General features: G+C 43.9%; 1 protein-coding gene across 7 annotated transcripts in view; it reads left to right on the forward strand.

Moving 5' to 3' along the window:
• The window catches only part of LOC6897879 (diacylglycerol kinase eta), a 44,382-nt gene that overhangs the window by 15,789 nt on the left and 2,960 nt on the right, over positions 1 to 25,633 (forward strand). For 2 of the 7 annotated variants that reach the window (XM_015182725.2, XM_002137945.4), the window contains 9 exons: positions 9,877 to 9,957; positions 18,152 to 19,000; positions 19,067 to 19,611; positions 19,677 to 20,592; positions 20,675 to 20,809; positions 20,874 to 21,314; positions 21,636 to 22,370; positions 24,131 to 24,335; positions 24,399 to 25,594. In XM_015182725.2, coding sequence (XP_015038211.2) covers positions 9,877 to 9,957; positions 18,152 to 19,000; positions 19,067 to 19,611; positions 19,677 to 20,592; positions 20,675 to 20,809; positions 20,874 to 21,314; positions 21,636 to 22,370; positions 24,131 to 24,335; positions 24,399 to 25,594 — 5,103 coding nt within the window. Of the gene's footprint in view, positions 1 to 9,876; positions 9,958 to 18,151; positions 19,001 to 19,066; positions 19,612 to 19,676; positions 20,593 to 20,674; positions 20,810 to 20,873; positions 21,315 to 21,635; positions 22,371 to 23,190; positions 23,314 to 24,130; positions 24,336 to 24,398; positions 25,595 to 25,633 lie in introns of all 7 variants that reach the window. The other 5 variants (XM_003736833.3, XM_003736834.3, XM_033376501.1 and 2 more) reach the window with 5 other exon arrangements.

Below are 25,633 nucleotides of genomic sequence, written 5' to 3' on the forward strand. Positions count from 1 at the left end.
CCTCTGGGCATGGTCCTTATTCTTCCTTCGCTTTTCCTCCCTTTTCTAGCCATCATAATGTCTTAGGAGGCTTAGCCGTCATTTATGTCGTCAACATCTGCGTCTGAGGTCTCTCGCTAAATGCCTCAGGTCGCCTAATCTCCTGTTTGTATGCAGGCCGCACGACCAACTTGGGAAAACTTTGCCATTGCCTGGAACAGGATACACAGTCCCCTAGGAGTCAGAGTTACTTATCGGGGGAAGGGCATGTTTCTAAGCAGCTTTCTCTTGAGAGCAAGCTGAAAGAATTTCCCCATGAAAATTTTCGATTATTTATTCATTAACAATCGATTATCAATTGGTTTAAGTGACTAATCTATCAAAAACTGTGTTTCATATGCAAATTTAAGGCAAGGCTACAACACGTTACTGGAGAGCCTTCGAGCTTAGCTGCGTCTCAAACCTTTCAGCTTTCTGAGTTTATAAATTTATTTAAATTCAATGCATACGACGGAGACACCGCAGAATGTGCCAGAAGAACGAGGACGCCAGCGGACGATGACATGGAGGAGGAGGACCTCTCCTATGGGGGTTTCCCCCTCACGAAGGATGAGGAAAAGTCTAAGGGGATGCCGCGTTCCGCATGCCTCTGGCCTCAAGGGTGCATTCCGCTAACAAGCGTACTAAATGCAGTACAAAACGTGGCCACAGAGACGCCGTGACGTTGATGTTGAAGTGTTGCCAACACTCTAAGCCTGTGTGCGTGTATATGTGGGAAAAAGTGCTCGGGAATAGTGCTGAGGAAGGCCTTATGCAACATAACCGATGCCACAAAATAAATTGAAACCAGCTGCGGTCAAACCATAACCCATGCACTCATTAGTCCCCTGTCAACCAGGCGGAAATTCATTTGTTCCACTCAAGTATCAAGCGCATCATTCACTGCAATTAGAAGCCTGGAAACCACGAGCGCCAAAGGCCAACAGGAGCCACCGCGGCAGAGGCCATCAGCAGGCTCCATTCCACGAGCGGCAAAGGGTCAGAGAGGACTCCAAGCCAAGCGCTTGGCAAAGGCCAAAAGGGGGTGGGAAGGATGTACGAGACCCATCTACCTGAGGCCCCAAACGGAAATGAAAACGTTCTCGCAGCCACCGCTAAAGCCGCAGCCACCGAATGCACTTTCTGAAATGCGAGACTTCCGGCGCCGTGTGGCCCCACGTAACTCTCAAGGTTGCTGCCGGCAAAGTCAGAGGTGTTCTATTAACATTTCCGTCTGAGGCAGGTGACTCCGACATTTCCATTACCAATCGCATTTTGAGTTATGTTCGACCAAATTGACATTTCACCTTGATTAATGGCCAGCGGGAGACCAGCAGACAGAGCCTTAGTCAGGAGGCGGCTGCTCAATCATCGGTGTCGCTCTGGTGCTGGTCACGGGGATACCGCCATCTCCAATCCGAGGTCATTGTCTTTTGTGCGGGTCTCAAATTTATTGTAGCGCATTAATTCGCTGTCCACCAATCCCAGGCACCGATGCAGAGCCCAGAGCCCGCAGCGGATAAGAATCTACGTAAATGGAAAGCAATTAGGGCCAGCGAATCTTTTGTTGTAAGAGAACCGTTCCATATTTGATTCATTCGAAAGCCAAAGGGTTAAGTCGGGCGCATGAATATTTAATTGATGGCCAGAGCGATGCCTACGGGCGGAAAAGGTGCCGGGAATTGTTCTCAAATAATTTCTATACCCCAAAAAACATTCCCAGACAACTCAACTCAATGAGAGACAGCGAGACCTGGCACTGCCTCAGGCGCCAAGGCTAATAGCTCATCCGTAAAAGAATAATACTTTAAAAGGGTTCGTCTTATTTTAGATATTTCTTTTTGTTAAATTAATGTACGAATATCATAATTATTTGTGCACTTTTCGCTCGTCCCAAAACTTTCTTTGAAATATTCTATAAAAAAGAATAAGCTTTCCCCCATTCTAATAAACACAAAAAACCAAAATTTTAAATAATGCAAAACGGCATACATTTACTTTGGCCGAAAACGAAGCGAAAACCCAAAAACCCAACAAGATGGAAAGGTTGAAACAACTTGCTTACCCCTCATTTGGCTTGGGACCCGTCGGGCAGTCGTGCGGCAACAAAATGCTTAGGCACAAAAACTTTTCAAGCCAAGACAATTTCTACAGGCCTCTTTCCACCAAACAAAAGTTCTCATTCAGCCACCAAAAAGGTAATGAAAGAAATGGGGATACAACAAAGGCGAATTTTCCCTTTTTTTCCAAGAGGAGTGGAATGGGAATGTGCGACATTTGTTGGGTGGGGGGTCGGGGGTTCGTGACAGCCGCATGACACGGGGCGTGAGAGAGCTGAAAGCCAGCTGAAATTTCCGGCCAGAGCGTTCCCAAGGAAATCTCCTTTCTAGCCTTGGAAATAAATGATTTAGTGAGTGACACTTGAGACCAGTATTCGGCCTTCATCTTTCAGTGCGACTCGATTCGGTTCGGTAATATGTCAATTATACGGCCATTTAGTGCAACCGACTTGTAGACTAGATTCGATTTATAAATTGTATTAACGAAAGACGACACCAACCGATGGCTAACTTTTTGATTGAGCCTTGAGCCGCCAGTAAATCAATCAAAATTCTGTCAACGACATTCAATGAAGATGAAGTTTGTAATTTCATCGACACTCAATTTATTTATTAAATTTGTTTGGCCATCGTTGTCGAAACTGAATTTAGCAAGTAGTTCCCGTCCAGAATCGAATGAGAGTAGAGATTGTGGCTCTAACTTTCTGGTTTGTGGGAAACAACTTTTGAACTTGAATAAACTAAAAATAAACTCATTTTGCTTGCGCTGGTATGGATATTAAAAAACTGTTTCACTATGCAAAATGCAGCTAGGATTTTAATTTACGAGTAAGCTTGTCTGAAAATGATACACAAACCGAGCTTAGCCAAAGTTTTGCCACACACAAGTTCCAGCTGCCAAAATACATTCAGAAAATGGGGCAAGTTATCATTAACACCTCGCTGATCCTGCCACTGAGCCCCCACTCCCACTCTGGACTCCTCTGTAAAATGGTAAATGGATGTGGGAGGAACGGACCGACGGACCTAGAAAGGTGTTGGCAGTCGCTCAGGGGCGCGTGATTCCCAAATTGATGTGCGGCACACTCTCTCTGGTTACGTGGCATCAACATTTATGCGAGGATTTACGGTTAAAATATAAATCTTGCAACGGCATTAAGGAGATGCGTGCTCGTTGGCGGGTTTTCAACCATTACACTGGGAGGGAGAATTCTTAAGTCTATGGTAAATCATCTTCCTAATGTATGCAATGAAAAGTTGTAGCGGAAATCAGCGAAAATTGATTCAAGGTGGTAGAATTTATTTACTCTCAGATTCTACCCCAGTCTTAAGAGATGTGCAAAGATGTCTCAAGACTCCCAGAAGTTCAGTTTTTCCCTCAGTGTAGCTGTACCTTCGGTTTCATGCTCCTTTTCTTGCTGATTTCGATTTTGATTATATTTTTGTTTACCGCCATCCCTAGAATTTTACACGCTCTTTTATGAATGTGTCTGCTTTTAAGTGTTTTATGCTTTAATGTCCCCTAAACTTGACCAAATTATTGGCTTGCAAAACACTATCGTTTATTGAAAAAGTTCCCAACATGGAGGGAAAAGTTCATCCGTTTTTAGTCCCGAGAGCAGGGACCCCGAGAGCATCATTTACTATTATTTCGCATGCTGTCAAAAAGTTGGAGGCCCTCGTGCACGGTCCTTGCTAAAACTTTTCCCACTTGTCTAGCGAATAAATTATTTGAGTACACAGAGCACCATATAATTTTTACTGTCTGCAAACTATGCATGTTTTATATTAAGTGGAAGTGAAAGAGAAAAAACTGTCAACCTAAATGTTTAATTTATAATGTGCAATCGTGGCACGGCACGGCACAGTCAGCAAGGCACAGAAAAAAACGCTCTTCCTTTTTTTAGGGACAAATTAATGCACATTTATTAGAATGAAAGACTGTCCAAGAGGTCCAAGAGGATGGGAACATACGAAGAGAAGAGTGCTAAAGAGTATAAGCCATGGGGGGGAGGCGATTTTCCATGAAGATAAGCCTCATAGTGGGAGTATATGGTCCATGCGGATAAGGCATAGAGAGACTGGACTGACTGTCCAAGTGGATAAGCCTCGTATAGGCAGGACACTGCCAGGAAGACCCGCACTGGACACACAGAAAAGCGAAAAAAAAGTTGGCTCGTTGTCGTGCCGACGGATCTTGGCCGGAAACATTTTTGGTTTTTATCAGCCCTCAGTCCCTGGGCCTCTCTTTCTCTCTCTCTGTCTTTCTCTCTATTTGTGGGTATGCGTGTGTGTGAAGGGAAACATCATTTTATCAAACCCGAAACGAGGTCATGTGGGTTTTTCCTCGTCAGAACCAGAATCAGGGCGAAAAACCAAACCCTCAGAAGCTCTGGTAAAATGTTGTATGTTCCTCGGTAACTCCCTCTCTCATGTATTCTGTGATTTTTTCGTGGAAACACAAATGAAACTCATAAATTAAGTTGCATAAATCACGGCTCAGCCTTCTGTGTGTGCTTGTTTGGAAATGTTATATGGAAAATATATATGCATGATAAGTATAAAGAGGAAACTCTAGCTCCTGAAATCAATTAGCCAATTAATTTGCTGCTTTTTTGCAGCATTAAAAGTTATTCGCTTGAGATTCTTCAAAATATTAAATTTGCAGCAACATTTTCTACTCTAAAATTCATTGAATAAAAAGTTTTCTGCCATTTTTGTTTTATTGCGAATAGCGTTTGGCTCTTTAGAAAGCAAAATCAAGTGAAATCATGTTGTGAAATATCTTTTTGGGAGCTTTAGAGAATTTTATTGCATTTCAAGAGCCGACAAAACAATCGAAAAAGCACCTGAGGCACACAACAACACAAATGGTAGATTAAATATCTTTTTTTTCTGTCTGCTGCCTTGCCTGGCATAGCACTACTTAAGTGTTATTTATGCAGCATTTTATCCCGAAACTGAAGAGCCAAAAGTTGAATGTACTACAATGGTCCTTATAGACCACTCGAATGCGAATGCAAATGGATGGAAAACATATCTGCGGTCGGGTGGAGGATAAACCAATAAATTCCAATAAGAAAAGGGATCTGTCTCCCCTTCTTTGCTGTTCTTTTTCCCCTATATATATTCATCAACTTTATTATATTGTGACAATGTGTTTACGGGGCGTATACTTAACGTGTGTGTGACTGTCATTAATGCCTGCATTTGAGCCACAATAACGCCACTTACCAAATCGAATCGGAACGGCCTCCAAAAAGATATTCGCTGATGTCGCCCCTTGCTATTAATCACAATTATTGTCAGCCAGTCGGCATTGTCGCTTGTCGGAGGAGGTGGAGGTGCTCCTATGTTCCGCCAACTGCGGTCCTGAATCAGGTCACAGCAGTTGTTCCGCCGTCGCCGTCTCGTTCCGTGAGCCCCGTGACAAATTGCTCTCAGGCTCGGCTCTCAAAGTAGGTTACACAGCTGGCACTGTGCCCTGTACAGGTCCCTCTGTCCCGCATACCCCAGCCAGAACCCAGAAGCATGACTAAATGCTTCTAATTGCTGGCTGGGGCTTGGGGCTTTGTTTAAAACAAAAACAAAAAACGCATGCAGTGGGGAAAATGTTCATTTCGCAATGAGTGGGTCACATGTAATTGCTTGTGCGAATGATATGGGAGGCGTGAATACTTCTACACTGGAAAACACTAGAAGGAAAATGTTCTACAATCCAGACTAAATCACTCCCAATCAAATGAAGTATAAAGTTTTAAAGTAATTTCAATCATTTTACTATTTCCATCTTTTCTACATTTTATTTTCTGCTATCATTTCCATCGAAAACTTTATTCTCTTTTGACTATTTTTCCCTCACTGTATCCTCAGTAGAACAATCAATAATGTATGGCCACTGGAAGCCCATATTTTGATTACAAATTCCACAATTTCTAATCCCAAATATTCAGTTTACCCGAAGGCTTAGGCCCTGGCTCTGATTTATGTCTCATATTCTCCATTAAAATAGAATTTGGTCTTGAGATGGCAATTTATGGCACCAGCGGCCCTGCTTTATTTAGAATATTGTAAATTTAAATCAAGGGTAGCCCCCAGAAGGGGAAGGTGGTATGTGGCAGGGACTACTTGCAACGACATTAACATTTTGCGAGTATTTAAATACGAGGAGCGGAGCCTCCGCAGGCAGAACACAGCGGGGGATGGCTGGGCTGCCGATGTTATGGCACATTAATAACTAGAATTTGAATCGAGGTCTGGGGAGGGATCTGTGGGAGTGGATGGGAGTGAGCGGGAGTGAATGGGTGTGGTGTATTTAAGTATTTTTGGGGGTGCGGCCACCAAGTTATGCCATTAAAATGTCAAAATTTTCAAGCTTCTCCACTCCGACACGCCAAATGAAACGTGGCACGCCCCCGCAGACACCTACTACACGACATCGCCCCGCCCAGCATAAGAAGAAAATCCCCACCCACAGAAATTGTGCCCTGAAGGGTAGCCAAAAGCTATTTAATACAAATTATACCCCGCCATCATTACAATGCCAATGGGATGGGGCTGAGGAGGAGATGCTCATGGCCCTGTCCCATTTGGGAATCCGCCGGGCAAACAGTTTCCTCCATTTGTCTGACAGAAAACTTTTCTCTCGGGTGGAAAAATGCAAAAAGGACTTTGGAAAAGTCACAACGCAAATGTCTTTAATGTTTGCCTTGTTTTCAGCCGACTGAAAATAGTTGAAATGCAATTGCGAACAAAACTTTCCCCGAAGTGTCAGTTCAAAAGGAACAACTTTATCGAGAGAGAGAAAGAGACAAGAGAGTTCTGTCGAAGGGCAGGAAGTACAGAAGTTAGATGGAGAGGAGATGGAGATGGGTGGTCTACCCATCAATCTGATATCAATGTGGAAATGAGATTGCCTTGGTATATTTCAAAGAACTTTCTTGAAGTTTTTCTCTGATTTTGTTCTACTTGAAGTTTGAGTAACCTGCACAAATCTCTACCGAAAATGGTGTTCAATTAGTGGGGCTTTAACGAGTCAGCAGTTTCTCAGACTCGAATATACTAAATTCTAATGACTGCCAGATCTTTTTTCCCATTAAGTGATTTGGCGTGCAAAAAATGGCCAAGAGCACCCCCTCTCCTCCCACACCAAACAAGACGAAAGTAATGCCAAGAAATGGATATGAATGGCCTCCAACAACAAAAAACTTTTCTGCAAGCTGTACACAAACCAAAGAAAAAGCAAAGGCAAAAGAAATGAGTAAATAAGCAAGAAAAGGAAAAGTATTTTGTGCGCCAGGTGGCAGAGTCCCAAAAAAAAACCCTGGAAAGTGCGAAAATTAATGATTATTTGAGGCAGTTTTTCTCCAACAAAAATCTCTGTATAATGCAATCAAAGTTGGGTTAATGCCAGGGGACGAGAAGCCGATAACACAGAAAATTAGCAATTTGCCCTAATGTGATGTCTGTGATTGACCCCCAGAGGAAAGCAGACAACACACAAAAAAAGGAACTCCGTCTTCCTCAATTCCCCAATGTGTGTGTCCTGTGTTTTCCACTCAAAATTGCTACGGAATTCCTACAGTTTGCTTTTATAATTATTTTATTGATTTTCCACACTCGAAAACGAAGAAATGTACAAACAAAAACATACACACAGTCGAACAGAAGAGAACAGAACAAATATTTTTTTTCGTTTATTGGTCTTTTAATGAGATCCCTGAAGGGGAAGGACTTCTGCCGCTTGTGCCGGCGGCAGGCTAAAGATTTTGCGATATCCATTCAGACGGAAAATGTCTAGGACTCACTTAATTTAACAAGTGCGGAAAACGCGGAGCAAACAGGAAAACGCGGAGACTGTTGAGAGCAGACACAGATATTGTAGAGTGGCAGGATGAATATGGAAAAAACCGAAAGATTGGTCGAAGATTGAGATACACTTACCATTTTGAAGCTATTCTACATTTAATCATCTATTGAACTTCCAGTGTTGTTACGATACAGACCTCTCCCTGTGCATTATTAAAGTCAAAAAATCCGATAATTCTTAGTTTATTAAACCAGCCAACATGCTCAAGCTCGATACGGTGCCCTGGCCAACAATTTGAGTTCTGAAAGTACTCGAAATCCTTGCTGATTTTTAACGATTGCTGCCCTGACAGCCACCGCTGGGGGAAGGCGCACATCCTTCAGACGCGAATATGGTTGGTAATTTCCCCCCCATTTCCTGTGCACGTACCTACATGTACATCGTACATGTGTGTGCAAGTCCTTGCTGGGTTTGCTGGTTTGCTTATGTATAAGTTTAATTATTGTAATGCTCACTCACCCTACGGCTCCAACAGTATATGTGTGCGTACATATCCAAGGGTTTTGAGTGATGGCTGTGTTTTCAATCAATTATACGGCAAAGCAACTTATTACGGATTTGTGGCAGGAATTAGGGTTTCTCCCCATTCAATGGGGAAAACGCAGAAACACAGCAATGCCCTGAAAACCTAAAATACCTCAAAATGAAGATGGAATTTCAAGTACTTAAGTGTCATAATAAGTCTAGAGTCTCGCAATGTACCACTGACAGAATACCGCAAAAACAGCAAAACACCCAGGAAGTCCACACATAGCCACAGAGAGCTGTCGTCCCATGAATAATTTATGCCAAGGCTGAGCACACAGATATGTATGAAAAACAGAAATGCGGAAAAACGGAACAGACAGAGATACCTGTCTTCTTAGAGATACTTGTACACGGTTGCCAGACATCCAGCAGATTGACATACAAATGCCATTAAAGTGGAGGTTGACATACACGGCGTATGCGCAATATTCAATTGATTTTTTCGTACCTCACTAAAAGTTCTCTGTTTTCCCAAACAATACTCAAAAATTAATTGGTCTGGGAGTTGAGGCAAATAAAAAATAAAAACAGAAATGTATAAAAATAATACAAAACTTGTTTGCTTACCTCCGGGAAAATGATTTTCTGTGTTTCTGTGAAGGGTCTTCTGTTACCTTGGGGCCCGCAAACAAAATCAAACTTTTTGAATCACTCGAGTCAAAAGAAAACCAATTTTCGGCATGTTCAAAAACTACTTGAGTATACGGAAAACCTTGGGATTGGGCTCGGGCTTGGACTCGGGCTTGGACTCGGGCTCTCTCCGTCCGCCCTGTCTTTGGGTTTTGGGTTCGTAGTGGATTTTGTTTTCGGTTCTGCCTATTGGGCTGTGAGTTTTTGTATTGGCATTGCCTTATACTCTGGCCTTCCCATTGTCACATTTCTATTATGTGTTTGGGTCCGTCGACAATAGCAATTGTTGCTGGCTTTTGTTGCCTCGTAAATATCCATTTATCTGCCGGCCTCTCCAACGCTGTGCTGTGTGTGCGTGAAACATTTCAATTTCCTAAAGGACCTGCAAGGCATGATGCCAACACCATGCTCTGCATACATGTCCAGAGTAACAAAAAAAAAACAAGGCCGTCAGAGAGTCTGAGTTCTGAGCCGCATCAAAATAGCCGGCGGCCGGCTTTAAGCATTCCATTAAGTCGGAAGACACCACGGAAGATATATACATACACACTTTTCTCTTCTCAGGGCTTGGCTCTGTGCCAACAGCAGAGACATAGAGAGAGAGAGAGAAAGCTAAACAAAGAAAAAGAAACACAAACGAATTTTTTGCTACAAAATTAAAAACAATATTTTATTATGTGGCAAAAGGGTTGGTCAGCCTTTGACTGCTACCCAAATACGAGTATTTATATATTTTCTAATCTCGAAATATTTTTCATATATATTTTACAGTGCGATGTTTTCGATGAGATTGACCTTTCGGATTTGTGTTATTTTGAGTGTGGAATCAAGAACGTAAATCATAGTTTTCAGGTAAGTGAGAAGTAACGACACCGACTTATTCATAAAATATTCCTTAGACCTAATTAAACAATACAAAGCCATAAAAATGTAATGCGAAAAGTTGGTCCTGGGTCCTTCACAAGAATTTTTGGCCTTGCGTAAATATTTTATTTGGCTTTAGGAGCTTCGGCCTAATTAGTTTGGCAATTTATTCGGCCCACCTGTTTCACTTCACGTTATTAGCTATTAATTTGGCAAACTTCTACTTACACTTCTACTACTCCTGCCGACCTTCGTCTGCTTCTGTTCTAGAAAGTGTGAAAGGCCGGAAAAGTAACTAAAGCAAAAGCAAAAAAACGCTTCTGTCAAAACCAACGGATACTCGAATACATATAAGCATATAACCATTTCCTGTTTGTCATCATTCCTCACTCAGGAAAAGCCAGATCACCCTTCAGGTCTACCTTAAGGTTTCTTTCTTTACTTCTATATAAGCGATATCAATACAGCCACAAAAATGGGGAAACCCCGAAAGCCAAGGCGGAAAACAAAAGAAATCGAAGCAAAGTTCATGCCGAATTAGCATAAGTAGAAAAACTCCTGCTACGAACAGAGTCTGCTGCTCGTATTCCATATTTATTTATTTAAATTTTGTGCCTTTCTCTGCTTTTCACACGAATGCGCCACATTTGATGCGAAAAATTAGGGGCTTTGTGTGTGTGTATGCGTGTAAGAGGAGAGATCTTGGGGAAATGGAATGCTTAGCCGCCGAGTGGGAGTTTCCGTTGCGTGAACCTGGCCAATAATAAAAACCCTTATATATATCTTATATCTCTTTATAATATAAATAATAAATTTGCCGAGCCGAGCGTATACGCGAGCTCAGGAAATTGCCAAAAGGTTTGCTGTTGCTCTTTCTGATTTTTCCCATTATTCGGGGAAAATGTTATTAGCTACAGGCGCCCATCATGGTTTTTATTGTCTTTTATCTGCTTCTCCTAACTCTGCGAAGCCTTTGGGGAATTGGTTAAGGTGTTATTTAAGGGAAGGACCCTCTTTTTTGAAGGATTCTCTTAAAGCCTGAAAAACTCTTTCTGTCTGCACGCTGCTTAAAGTTTTATAGTTAAACTCCCCATCAGTTTGGGACTGCTTAAAGTTTTATGTAGGGAAAAAAAACCACAACAATGTCTGGCAAAAGAGGTTTTCATTTTCATTCATTTTTTTTACACAAGGACCGTCCACAAGGCTGTATTGTACGAGTATCCTGTCAATGGCAATGCCTGTCAGCAGCAATAAACCGCAGCAAACATGAAAATCTATACCTCGTTGCAATCGTCAGTGTCATTGAAGAATAACAGAAAATAAACCAATAAGCTAAACATTCATTCAGAATATATATACAAACGAAACAAATTTTATAGATAAACCACCATTTCCACTGAAAAACGACTAAAATAGTAATTCTATGCAGTGCAGGTGGAGTGCAAATGGATGACATTTTAGACACTCCTTTCGCGTTCGAAAGCCGTTTAAACTTTGTGTCAGACATTTAAGACCGCACGTAAGCGGCAACTTACCTGCTGGCTGCCACGTGCCACAAACTTTTGCACGCAGCCACATAGAGACACGACACCCATAAGAGGTTTGTCGAGCGGTAAGCGCATTGTTAACAATCCCTTTCCCAATGCGGTTTAAGCCTCAAGACGATTCTCGATGTGTTTCACGATAGAACTTACTTGGCAATGGCAATGGCAATGGTGCAAACATGTTGTTTACAGATTGGCTTGGATGGATTGGCTTACATGGCTGTAAAACTGCGAGTAACGTAGGGTATACGCATTGTTCGAATTCCTTTGTAGTGTTCCTTAAGCTGAAGTAAAATCTAAAAGTAAATGAAACAGGGGCTCAAAATATACTTTTCATTTACATTTGCATTTCCATTTAATTATACAAAAGCTTCTTTCATTTTGTAGAACTTATTGCCCTTTCATTCATCAATCTTAGAGAAAATCTTGTTCGTAAGAAAAGTTAAAGGCTCAGATGTTTTCTTTTCTTATGCCATTGTCTGGCTCTTGAATGGAAATACGCATTATAATGACCGACTTGTTGGCTTGCAAAATACTATATTTGTTTGTCGCTAACAAGTAGGTTTTAATGAGCTAAACGGCTTGGGGGCAGAGCACCAGCTTACCTTGATGTCTAAGTGCATTTCTGGTGTACTCTAATTAGGTTCCTAATTAACTCAACTTGCTGGCACCTTCAAGGAGAGGTCTATTGTATGGGTTGGTGAACTATTTGCATGTTGAAGGGAGGGAAAATGTGAGCTGTAACAAAGAACATTCTGGCGAGGTAATAATAATTTGCGAACTCCACTTAACGAACAATTTTCAAGTGCTTGCTCCTTTCTTGTTCTTGTTGCATGGAATTTGTAATATCACTCAAGTTGATTGATTGCCTTCACCACGAACACATCGAAGCAGCCAGCCTCTTTGACATCAATTATGCAAGGAGGCTGTGGGACCCGACTCTTGTTAATCTTTGGCGCACCACACTGCGTATACGCAATGCCGGTCTTCAGAGCAGCTGCTTCCCCCAAAAAACATTACTCGTTCGTTTTGCAAATTACGCAGCATTCTCTCCTCTGCGTATCCACAAAACTGAGTTGATTTCCAGAGCTAGAAGGCCAGAGAGTCAGCAAAAGTTATGGCCACAATCACAAATATTTCCCTAATTGAATGGTGGATTTCCATCCTTGTTTATTGTTTGACAAACATCAACTTTGGAGTCAACAATATTGGATTAGACTTCCACTGATTGCAGGGGTAGAAGTGTGAAAAGTTTTGAATGCTCTACCAAGAATATAGCCACTTTGCTGAGTTCAAATGACATTTGCTTTGTCAATTAGTGTTTGTTGGCCTTTGGTTTTAATTAAGGGTTTGCCAAATGTACCCTTGTTGCTGTGATGATGTGGCTTTTATGGATGGGTTGGCTCCCAAAGATTGATGAGAAATTTCTGCGCAACAAGCATAATTAATAAATTAATGTGTGTTGTCCATTGTTTTGTCATGTGTTCTGTTGAAAGCATTTCCAAATTTAATTTGAATTTCAGAGCTACTCGTATGTCAAAAACATTTTAACATTCTTGTTCCAAGAAAACTGTTCAAAAGGAAACCCAAATGAAAAGCGTACAAAGCCAAGCATTGGATTATTAGTTTTTCCTTTTGTTGGCTCGTGGGGAGGCTCTGTTCCCAGCAGTTGGAATATGTATAAAAATTTAGAAACAATCACGAGAACCTGTGTATGTGTGCCAGGTAATTGTAAAACAGTCTCCTACCCAGTCCTCAGTCCTAAGGTCTGCTGAAGGCTGTCCACATGTCCTTGAACTTTGAAATTTTCCTCAAAGCAGAGAGAAAAAAACAACTCATAACATTTTAGCCATATAAATGTTTCGTGGCAGACAAAAAGAAAAAATAAAAAACTCTGGGTGGAAAAAAGTTGCCAAACAACGAAGCCAAGGGAAATGTGTTGATAGTCTTTGACAAAGTACTTAACTTTAGTCGAGCTTATGTGTTCCTGTTCCTGGCCCTCGTTGGCCAATTCCTGGAAGCCTCTGAATAGACGATAGGAAATCTTCAAATCCGACAAAACGTTTTGTATGAGCTCTCGCTCATAAAACATAAATAGAAACTGCCTTCGAGTGCTTTTCATTTCAGCAATTAAAAATCATAAGACTTGCAAATGAGAGATGACTGTGAGAAGAAGTAAACTCAATTTGAATAGCAATTAGGGAAGTGGTTCTCCTATTCATAGAGTAGGAAAAGTTAGAGCTATGTATGTAATCAGCCTGTGACATACAATTCAAACTCTAATTAGGTACGTTTTCAACATGAAAGATTCCCAATTGCATATAAAGCTAATACTACAAAGAGTCTAAACAGTAACTCCAACTATTTGCCTGTATAAAACATTGAAAGTTTTGGGAAAATTGAATGCTACAGTTTTGAAAAGCTAACAACTATTTCTCCGAATAAAAAACAATAAAAAATCAAAGACAAATGAATGATTCAATAGCTTTTCAGGTATTTTTTCACCTGAAACTCTTCCTATTGTCCTTAACGACAACTATTTCTCATACAAAAAGCACCAACTTTTCCATTGAAAAAATTCAACGAACATAGAATTTTTAAAGAACTTTGGCAAAAGTTTCAAGAAAATTTCAATAGTACATATACGAAAACTTTGGTCAAACAGCCGAAGGCCCTTTTCCACCAAGGCGGCTATTAAAATTTCAAAAGTTATTTAAATATTTCTTTTCCTTCGACTCTGCGGTGATAATGAAAAAATAAGTATGGGAACGTGTATCTGTCTCTCGGGGGGTTTACTAAGAAATAAGCCATGGAATATACATAAATATATACGTAGCTTTATATATACAGATATGCATATACTAGTATATAAGTATGTACAAACAGGAGACGTGTTTTTGGCAGAGACACGAAAACGGTTTTGATGTGCTCGCTGGGGGACAATGCGGCGTATGCGTAATTTGGCTGCTGTTGCTTCTTCTTGGGCTTCTGCCTGTTCTGTTGCTCCTTGTCATGAATATTTGGGTGGGCGCCACATCGGTGTTTGGCCCTAATGAATTCTGGCATATGTCGCCTTGGGTTTGAAGTGGCACAGTGGTGCACAGTTTTCCCTTAAAAGTAAGTAAAGTAATTTAAAATTGTAGGTTTCCACCTTGAAAAAAGTTTGTAAATATTCAGGTGCTTAGGTTGCACGGTGTGCGTCAGCTTCTTTACACTTAAGTTCTTTAAAGAAATGTTCAATTTCACTTAAGAAATATTTACCCAGAGTGGAAGAACTTCCAAGAATGAGTTTTTTCATTTCACCTCAAAAATTTCAGGATGAACTCCTTCACTTCTTGTAGTAGAGGCTTCAGCGTCAACTTTCATTTGAGTATCAGAAAAGGCTCAAAGCATTATGTTACATGATAATCCAGACCACTGTGCATGTATCTTAGCGGTTTGCTTTGTGTTTGTTTATGTGCTTGGAGAGCGCGACCTGCTGAGCCTTCGAGATGAGGCTGCGGCTTGTGTCTATAGCTTTGAGCGATTTACGATAACACACACCAACCGAAACCGAAAATTTAATGCGATTATTTTGGGTGACACGCCCACAACACAGCTATCCACCAAGAAGACCTTAATGGCTGATATTGACAATTGGAAACCTCCAAGCTGGCATCACGGGAACAACTGATTGAAGGCCGATTTTAAATGAATTAATTCTACTGTTTAAACAACCAATTAATCGCTCAAAAGTTTTGATCCTTTCCATTTGAATGGCACTCATTGCGCTTGCCTGAACCACAGTTTGCATATGCCGGCGGTCATAAATTATTTTATTGATTGGAATATTGGAATACGTATATTTTTCCTCGTAAAATGTTAGCCAGAAGTGGAATCTAGAGACCTGCATTGTATGTCGCCCCCATTCGCATAGCAGTTAGCAGCAGCTGTCGCTGCCAGTTTTTATTGTGTTCCGTGCCCTGTTTTTACGGTCACTCTCTCCCACTCTTCTTTTTTTTTGTCGCTTTGCAAATGGAGACCCGCGGCGATGACGATGCCATTGTAGCAGCACCACACACATGTTAGCAAAAGCGCAAAATTGCAATCAGACACCGTTGTGATCGGGTCAACACAAAGAACTAAAACTCGGTGGGGCATACACAAACGAGAATTTATTTGCCCACAGATTGGTTTTCGACGCCGATAGGTGATGGCCCAAGGGGCCAGAACCGGCGTAAAAAGTGTGAGCACCATCAATGAAATATGAAAATGTGATTAAAATAGTAGTTAGCGAGAAGGGACATTATCCTTTGAATAAGAGATTCCGAAAGAGAAACCATTTCATGTTGTTCTTTAATTTAAATTGAATTACAGCCACGGCATCCATTAAATGGCAGAAAATCCACTCCTTAAGCCAATAAATTTTACCCGCATTTCAACAAGAATAAACCTCAAATGGCCCCAAAATAAATCGGAAATGGAATGCAGCTGCAGTACGAATAAATTTTCCAGTTTTCCTGTGGCAAAAAGAGAGGATACGTGCGGGCTTGGGAAATTGGCGGCTGACTGACAAACGAACCGCACGCGCCGGATTTACGCTTAAAAGCAAATCCATGTTGCAAATGTCAAAGTCAGAGAGTGAGAGTGTGAGGACGGTGCACCGTGCCCGGGGCCAGGCTCAGGCTCAGTCCCAGGCCCAGGCAACATCCCAGACCCAAGGCACGTGCATTGGGAATCACTTAACCATTGCACATTAGACTAATTGAAAAAACAGGAAAAACGACAGACATGGGAGACAGGCAGAGGCGGCGGAAAGACAGAGGTCGTTAAAAGGCCACAGTCAGGCCATGAGGTTCGATGGGTGGTGGCGTTGCGGCTGTGGTTGCACATTAATTGCAACATTGAATATGCAAGCAGGCGGGCGCGCCCGGGCGGTGGCAACAAGACCCATCCAACCGTGCCAGACCACTTTTGATTGCAAATTCCAGGAGCTATGGATGGCGAATGCAGGGGCCCCAAAAGCCTCAACTCAGAGGCAGAGTCGGTTTGTAATTAATACGTTTAAAATGTAATTAGCGTTGCGGTTACGTTCCGACTTGAGGACGGAGGAGGTTGGGGCATCGTCTTCTGATTCTGGCTTTCCTTCGGGAGGCACAAGCATGATTTATTGATGCAAATATGAAAGCCTTAAAGCTATATAGAGCCACATCCGGCTCGATGGTTCTGGTTCTGGTTCTGGCTTGTGGCCAAGTCTTGTCGCCACTTTGGCCCCCAAGTCGATTGGCCCGGAGAGCTCACTTTGCTGTCACAACAGAGACCGACATTGTGCGGTTTATGACATGAAGGTGGGCCAATTGCACTCGCTCTCTCTCTCTCTCTTTCCCTCTCAGTCTCTCTCTGTTTCCCACTTGGAACCACTCTCAACTCAGTGAGGTCGTCGGTTGTCGTGTCACAGCTCCTGACATTGGCATGTCAACCGGTCATTGTCATAGCTCTTGGTTAAGTCAACTGCATTTGGCACTGTGAATGGCGCCTGTGGTGCCTTGGAATGTGTGGTTTGTCGCTCCAAAGAGCACATCCTGTAAATGTTTAATACCTTTTTCCCTGTCCCAAAAAAACAACAGAAGAGAAAACTTAATTACGAAATCTAATTAAAACTGAAATTAATGGGTGTTGAAAAACACAGTCATAAGTTAACCGTGTCTAGACAGGAGACCGGCAGTCCATTAAGTCAATAAAATACCTTATTATCCAACAAACTTGACCGCAAATGCTATAAATATGCAACAACAAAAACCAGGGGGAAAAACGCAGAAAAATAATGAAAATATCGCTGTTGTGGATGGTATGCAAGGATGTGACCATCCGAAGGACATGTGCGTCATAAATTCAGGGCAGAGAACAACCCCATCATAATCCGCTAAGGTAACCCACGGCGGTTACCCTCCCCCTCTGAAGGTCGAAGGTTGGATATATTAATTATGCTTGCTACTCTTGTGTTTTGTGTTTGGGGCGGGTGGGGCTATGGTTATGTTATGGACACTTCAACGGGCTTATACAGCGGCTTGTCCTACTTAGGGGCTTGGCACTGGAATTCGCTTATGTATGTCTTTGGCACTCAGTTGTCTGCGCATTATCCTTTAGCAGGAATACAGCATTAGCATATTAATGATGCCTCCGTCTACACTAATAAACCCTCATTTGATTACACAACTAATAAGCTGTCCCCCTCCAAAGTACCCACCACGTGAGGTATGGTTTACGTACATTACGAGTACGAGAACGGTATGAAATTCAGTTTCAGCTGTGGGCTAAGTCCAAATTAGTGTTGTTACATATTTGAGGTTACTGCCATAAAGAGAGGACTAACCCAAGGAGTCCTCACGACACATTTTTGGGTTTCATCTTTATCTCATTAAGGGGAAATTTCAAAGGACATCCACTACTTTCTTTATTCCTCTCTCATGTTTCATCTTTTGAAGCATTCCTTACTACCGCCTTTTGCTTTGCATCTTAATCCCATCTTAAGTTAAGGCCTTCCTCTTGGTTCCTCTGAACCGTCTCTAGTCGTAACTAATCCCAGGTCTAATCTGATCCTCAGATTCTTTTCTACTGTCATTTCCCGTCATATTCTCTAATACCATGTTCTCTTGCAGATAATCACACCCACTCGCTCTCTGGTGCTTTGCGCCGAATCCAGACGCGAAATGGAGGACTGGCTGGGCTCCCTGAAGACGGCCACGGCCCCGCAGCGTCCGCGTGGCGACAGCTTTCTCATCGAACAGCATGACATTCTGTCGAATCACCATCACTGGTATGCCACCTCGCATGCGCGACCCACCTACTGCAATGTCTGCAGGGATGCGCTCTCCGGAGTCACATCCCACGGCCTCAGCTGTGAGGTGTGCAAGTGCAAGGTGCACAAGCGATGTGCGGCTAAATCCATTGCGAATTGCAAGTGGACAACCCTGGCGAGTGTGGGAAAGGACATCATTGAGCAGGCGGATGGCATTATTATGCCGCATCAGTGGATGGAGGGGAATCTGCCAGTGTCCGCAGTGTGTGCTGTGTGCAAGAAGACATGCGGTTCTGTGTTGCGACTGCAGGATTGGAGGTGCCTCTGGTGCCGGGCCACATGCCATGTGGCCTGTCGACCACAGATGGCGGTGGCCTGTCCCATTGGACCGGCCAAGCTATCCGTGGTCCCGCCGACCAGTGTGCATTCGATCAGCACCGATGATGCCTGGGATGTGGCCAGCCCCAGGGGCAACTTCTCGCCCCTCCTAGTCTTTGTCAACTCCAAGTCCGGCGATAATCAGGGCGTGAAGTTCCTGCGACGCTTCAAGCAGCTCCTCAATCCAGCCCAGGTCTTTGATCTGATCTCAACGGGCCCGAGTCTCGGATTGCGACTCTTTCGACACTTTGAGATGTTTCGCATTCTGGTCTGCTCGGGCGATGGTTCCGTGGGATGGGTCCTCAGCGAAATCGATCGTTTTAACATGCATGTGAGTCTTTAGACGAAACGAATTCCTATCCTCACCATAAATGTATCCTTAAACTGTTCTCTGTAGAAACAATGTCAGGTGGCTGTGATGCCCTTGGGAACAGGCAACGATCTGGCCAGAGTTTTGGGCTGGGGCTCCAGCTGCGATGATGACACCCACTTGCCGCAGATTCTGGAACGCTATGAATCTGCCAGCACCAAAATGCTGGATCGCTGGAGCATCATGGTGTTTGAAAAGGCCATTGCAGTCCCAAAGATACCCAAGATGTCGATCACCACGGAACAGGAGGCCATGCTCACCGGGATGGTGACCTCTGCGAACCACCATCTGCGCTTTATTGTGGAGACGAATGATACCCAGACGCTGATCACTTCGACCCGGAACCTTTGCGACACCGTCGACGATCTGGTGGGTCGCATCTCAGAGCATCACAAGGAGGACGAACAGCTGAGCGTCAAGTGCGATATCCTGAAGCAAAAGTTGAATATGCTACTGGATGCTCTGCAGGAGGAGGAGATGGGTGCCCACAATGGTGATGATTTGATAGCCACCATCAGGAGTCTTATAGCGCGAAGTATTCCGTCTACTCCGGGAGCCAATCCATCCTTACTGTAAGTCCATTTTAATCGGTTTCTTCTAACTTGCTTCTCTAACTTCTCGAATTTAACCTCTCAAGCAACCCAAACATATCAATCGAAAAGACCGAAAAAGATCAAATCAACTCCAAGGAACGTCGAAACAGTCGCTCATTGCGATCCAGCGAAAAGGAGGCGCTCCAATGCCGAGCAAATAGCGTGAAGCGAGCCATCTACAATGTGGTGGAGCATTCAGAGCCAGGCCGACCCAAACGCTATCAGCGAAAGCTCTCGATCACGCCCTTTGAGTCCCTCAAATTGCCAACAAATACATCCGGCGACTCCACTCCGTGTGGCTCCCCATTGCCCATAATACCACCCATCAATATTATATCCCCCACGATGGAGACCTCTCGCCTGACCTGCATCTCTCCGCTGCCGGACACCCGCCGTGATTCGGTGGATGAGAGCTTCTTCAACAGCATCAATCTACCAGCTCCACGGCAATTCGCGGACAGTCGGAGGAGTTCAGGGGTCGATGTTATCCAAGAGATAGAGGAGGGGGCCAATGGAGAGACAGTCTATCGCATGGGCCGCATGTCGCTCAGTGGCGGGGCCAACATTGACGATGCTGGCAATCGTCTATCGCCCTGCAGCGATGGAGGCGACAACACGCCCACCGATCGCAAAGTGGACTTTTTGAGAGTCCCCATATTGACAGGCGAGCCTCTGGTGGATCCCTTGTCCAACTATCGACCCGTGGAGGTATTTGAACGCACCTATTACATGACCCGGGAGATGGACAACGCCAAAGATAAGGAAAAGGAGAGGCTCTTGAGTCAGGAGAGCAGTATTTTAGATGTGGAAAAGGAGGATAACATGCTCACCGAAAAGCAGACATTGGTACACACTTGTAATCTGCAGGTACCCGGCATTGTCGTAACCCCCAACTCCCAAAATGTATACTCAAGCGCAAGTTTAACAATCATTGACACCGATACCGCACAAACCACCACTGTACGTTTGCCATCTTCCAGAGGAATGCCATCTCGCATCATTCAATTGATATTCATTCTTGATTATCCTTAACTGTTTCTAGGATCAATCCTCTTCTGATGAGATGGCGGGCGAGGCCAGCGACGTGCTTTCGGCCATTAGCAATGAGGAATGCAGCGTAGCCTCAGAGATATTCGACAAGCAAGATGCTGGCCAGACTTTGGGCGACATTATACAGGTAAAAGATAAATGGATTCATGGAGGAGACATGTTTCCAACTTCCTTTGGGATTCCCCTAACAGAATCTCGATGCCAGCAACTTTACGCACATCGATTCGCCCGAGACCAGCGATGAGACAGAGGCCATGCCTGGCGAGAGTATTATGGATGACATCAGCTCCGTGCTGGGCCACGATATAACCTATGCCCTGCAGGACACCATAACCGATGACACCACCACCCTCTGCTCGGAGCATGTGGGTCCCCCGAAGCCGCCACGCAAGAAGTCACTGAGTGCTTTGACCCACACTCAAGCGCATCCCAGGAGGCGCAACTCATCGCCGCCCAGGATGGCCAGGCTCGCCCGGATGGATAGCGATGATAATCCACAACAGTTCGGTTTCGAGAACATTGTGTTTGAGATAGACAATCGATGCGATGATCAGAAAATGAAGGAACCGCCGCGCTACTGCAGTTTGGCGCAGTTCGTGGAAGGTAACGATATAGCGCGTCAGAGCTTCAAGGTATGTCTTAGATCTTAGGTGGGGGTTTGAAAATTTAGCGTGCATTTGTATGTAGTATAAGGAGTATATATATAGAGCTATTATATGGTGTTATCGGAAGTACTCAGACATGGCCACTTATGGTAAAATCTTTGTTGCTCTCCGTTTGCTTCTTTTTTCTTCAAAACTTTTTCTTTTTGTTCGTGTGTATTCGAAACGAAACTTGCCTCAAATCAAACTCTAAACAATCCTGCAAAACCACCACCACCAACATATAAATCCTGTGCCTCCTGTGCTACTATCCTCGATCGACTACTCTACTACTCTCTCAATGAACAAAAGCGTCCCAAAAAGCGCACTTCACTGAAAAAACCGAAACCAACTACAACCAATGAACAATCCTCCAATCAACAGCAGCTAATGCTAATGCAACGGAGCAACGAAGGCAACGATCCAGCCAACGATAAAGAAGACACCGACGATATTGCAAGCGTGCAAACGCCAACGAATGTGCCCCGTGTGGCAATGCCTTCGAGCGAGGATGAATTGTCCACACAAACGGCGATTAAAATAGAAATACACGATGTTGACTCGACAGCTGTGCGCAATTTGACCAGCAACATGAAATCGACATCGCCCACGAAGAAATCGGGCCATGGACAAGATGTAAAGCGCATTACTTTTGATGAGTCGTGTAAGAAAGAATCCTTTGATGATGTAAATCCCAACTATCCACAGATAAGTGTTGTTGTCAGACCGCCGACACCGTTGCGCGGCGACTGCATCAAGCCCGTTGCCGTTGCCGCGCTGTCTGCCACCTCTACCGGTGGCAGTGGCGGTGGCATGGCCATGGCCTGCACTGGCCTGCTAGGCGTTCGCGCCATGAATGCCTCGGAGATCCGTCGGCATTCAAGTCATGCGCCCAGCAGCCTGGCTGTCCGTGAATTCGACAAGGACAAAGATCGCCGTCACTCCGGATTTAATCCCAATCAATTGACATTGGATCCGGAGCATGCGCGCTTCCTCAGCAGCTCTCCAGCGGCCAGTCGCAGGATAAGCTGTGGCAGCCTCTTCAAGGTAAGTCTCCCGCCCATTGTCCCCATCCTCGACCTCGACCTCGACCCCCGCAAAATACCCCACATATTTGACTTACATTGGCACTGCATCGTCGGCAAAGCGCGGCAAAGCAAAACAAGTTTTGAAGTATGTGAATCGATGGTTGTGTCAGGCGAGAGCAATTGGTGTCAAGTGCAGAGTGCAGTTCTCATACAGCCACACACTAAAACAACAACAACAACAACAGCGACTGTAGGTAATTGTACTTATAAGTAAACGCCACCACCCCACCAGCCACAAGAGAGATTTCTGTGATTATATCTACTGGACCTCAAATTCAATGATCCATCATCACATCAGGTTTTTAGTTTGGATTTTACACGAGTTTTGTTTTGGTTTTGAGGTTTTTTTTTTCAAATTTTGTGCGACTGAAAGGAAGATTTTATGAAGACTTTACGCATTCATATGCGTAGTTAAAAAGAACTAGAAAAACTCATGCTATATTCCAGGGTCACAACTCAGACGCACAAAATGAATATTTAAACACCTTTTAGTATGATTTGCCACATTACTTCTGATTTAGCCACCGTTACCACGTTTAAGTTCCTCGTAAAATTATGAACCACAACCAAATCAGAACCGAAAAAAACATCCATGTATATGTTATACAAAAAAGCACAAAAAAACAATTGGTACGTATTTCAAAATTATGTCAAAACTATATAAACTTATGATTTGAATATACTTAACCTTCGAACCACACACACAGTCCACATAATGTACTATATGCATAAACACGAACAATTTTAAAAGCTACATCATACTAAATGCATTTTCTTAGAAGAAAAACCAAAAGGTTGCCACGAAACGGGGCTATGGATTGTTCAGAGTTCGGTTCTTTGTGGTCGCCGAACCAGATATTCGCCTGGCCACTCTGGCGCTTATCAGGCCGCTCATACCTCTGGTAAGCCGGTCCCACATCCGGGGAAAGGGATCTTCAAAATTTGATCCCCAATCGTTTCTGCGTTCCTTCGTTCGTTCGATGTTTAAATCCCCCAGCAATTGCCGCAAACATACCGATCTATAAAACCAATTGAATGACAAAAAAACTTCGGTGTGACCGAGTTGTTAAAACCCTTTACAAAAATGCTTTAAAATGTACAAATTGTCCGTGTGTCAAAGCTTAACTAACTTTCTGAGATTTTATTTTTTGTAAAGGGTAATCGAAAAATGTGAAAATCCTCTGTACAAAGCGTCTGTTCCAGTTCCAGTTCCGTTCCAGTTTCCTCAGCACCTGCGTCAGTTTCGCTTTTGAGTAGTGTTGCAAAGTAACCAATAAGTAAACAAACTCTGTTAACCAACACTCAAACTAAGAAACAAACAAACCGACAAAACATGTAGCTTCTGCTTACCCGCTATCTATCCAACCTACAGCTATGATTTTGTTTGACTCTATGATTTATTTCTTTCTTTCAAGTAGTGCGCTATGTCCTGTTAAACGCTCTGTCCTCTGTCTCTGTTACTCACTCTCTGTCGCTCTCCTCTCTCTCTCAAAAAGTACTTACCAACAACCCTGCGAACAGTAATTGCAAGTCACACAACACTGGCACACTCACCCACCAATCACAACCACATCCACCACTCAGAGTTTCCACACTCGATCACATCCACATGTTTCTTTGTATCGTAGTTAGTGCTGACTTTCCAGTTGCTCTTTGACACGTACTCGATACTTCGCTCTGCAGTGAGTCCCCCATGTAATCAATGCCTCTCTCTTGCAGCCGAACGAAGCTCTTCCCAATCTACAGACCCTCAAAGGCTCCAAATCGAGTCTGTTCATGGGTTCAACGCTATTCGGCTTCGATCACTTTGCAGCTGGTGATAAGGACGACAAAGCAGGCAAGGACAAAGAGAAGACTCCCACAGAGGAGACAACCCGAAAGTTGCCCATCATCAATCCATTGGTTCGACTACCCAATTGGCCAAGTAAGGATAGCCTGCCTATCTGTCCCGAAAGCATAGGTTCTTAATTTGTTTACTCTTCTTTAGATCTCGCTAATGGGGGTGGCTTCATCTCCAAGTGTCTCCTGGCCAATGCCGATACTTTGTGTGCCGCAGTCAGCCCATTGATGGATCCGGATGAGACGCTCCTGGCCGGCTACCATGAGAAGTGCGTAATGAACAACTACTTTGGAATTGGTATCGATGCCAAGATCTCACTGGATTTCCACAACAAGCGCGAGGAGCATCCAGAGAAGTGCCGTTCCCGTGCTCGTAATTACATGTGGTACGGGGTCCTTGGCTCCAAGCAGCTGCTCCAGAAGACCTGCAAGAATCTCGAGCAACGAGTGCAGCTGGAGTGCGATGGACAAAGGATTCCCCTGCCAGAGCTGCAGGGTATTGTTATATTGAACATTCCCAGCTTCATGGGCGGCACCAATTTCTGGGGCAACACCAAGAAGGACGACATCTTCCTGAGCCCCAGTTTTGATGATCGTGTGCTCGAGGTTGTCGCTGTTTTTGGGTCGGTGCAAATGGCCGCCTCTCGGCTGATCAATCTGCAGCACCATCGCATTGCCCAGTGCCAAAGTGTACAGATCAACATACTGGGCGACGAGGAGATACCCATTCAAGTGGACGGCGAGGCGTGGCTACAGCCACCCGGCATGATCCGCATCCTGCACAAGAATCGGGTACAAATGCTCTGTCGCAATCGGAGTCTGGAGCTCTCCCTCAAGAGCTGGCAGGAAAAGCAGCGTCAGCACAGCATTTCAATACAGAGGGATGCCTCCTCCACTGCTTCAGAGCACGCAGTCTCCACGGATGAGGTGATCTCCGAGCGGGAGTGCTATGTCCTCCTAAATTTCATCGAGGCTGTTAGCTCTCTGGTCAAGTGGGTCAAGTTCTTGATCATCTCCCATCCCGCACTCCAACATGACCTCTACTGCGTGGCCTGTCGTGCCAGTGAGGCTTTGGAGAGCATTCATCCTCAGGGGAAACTCCTCGAAGGTCCGTCTCTTCGCACTAAATTGGTGGAGGTGATTGATTCTTCGCGTCAGCTGTACGACGATGCTTGTACCTTGCTCCGGGATCGTGGACATAGCCTGATCCTCAGAGAAGACCTGGAGACGAAGCTGAGTGCAGCTTTGGCCAACATGGAGATGGAGTTGAAGAAGTGCTCTGTGCAGAAATGCATTGATGGCAAACTACGGGCATACTTTAATGTTCTGGCGCCCAACGAAGAGGTGAATTTTGATAGAAATTCCGTCGATTATACCCACAAT

This window comes from Drosophila pseudoobscura, chromosome 2, assembly GCF_009870125.1.
Source record: "Drosophila pseudoobscura strain MV-25-SWS-2005 chromosome 2, UCI_Dpse_MV25, whole genome shotgun sequence".
Lineage (NCBI taxonomy): Eukaryota > Metazoa > Arthropoda > Insecta > Diptera > Drosophilidae > Drosophila > Drosophila pseudoobscura.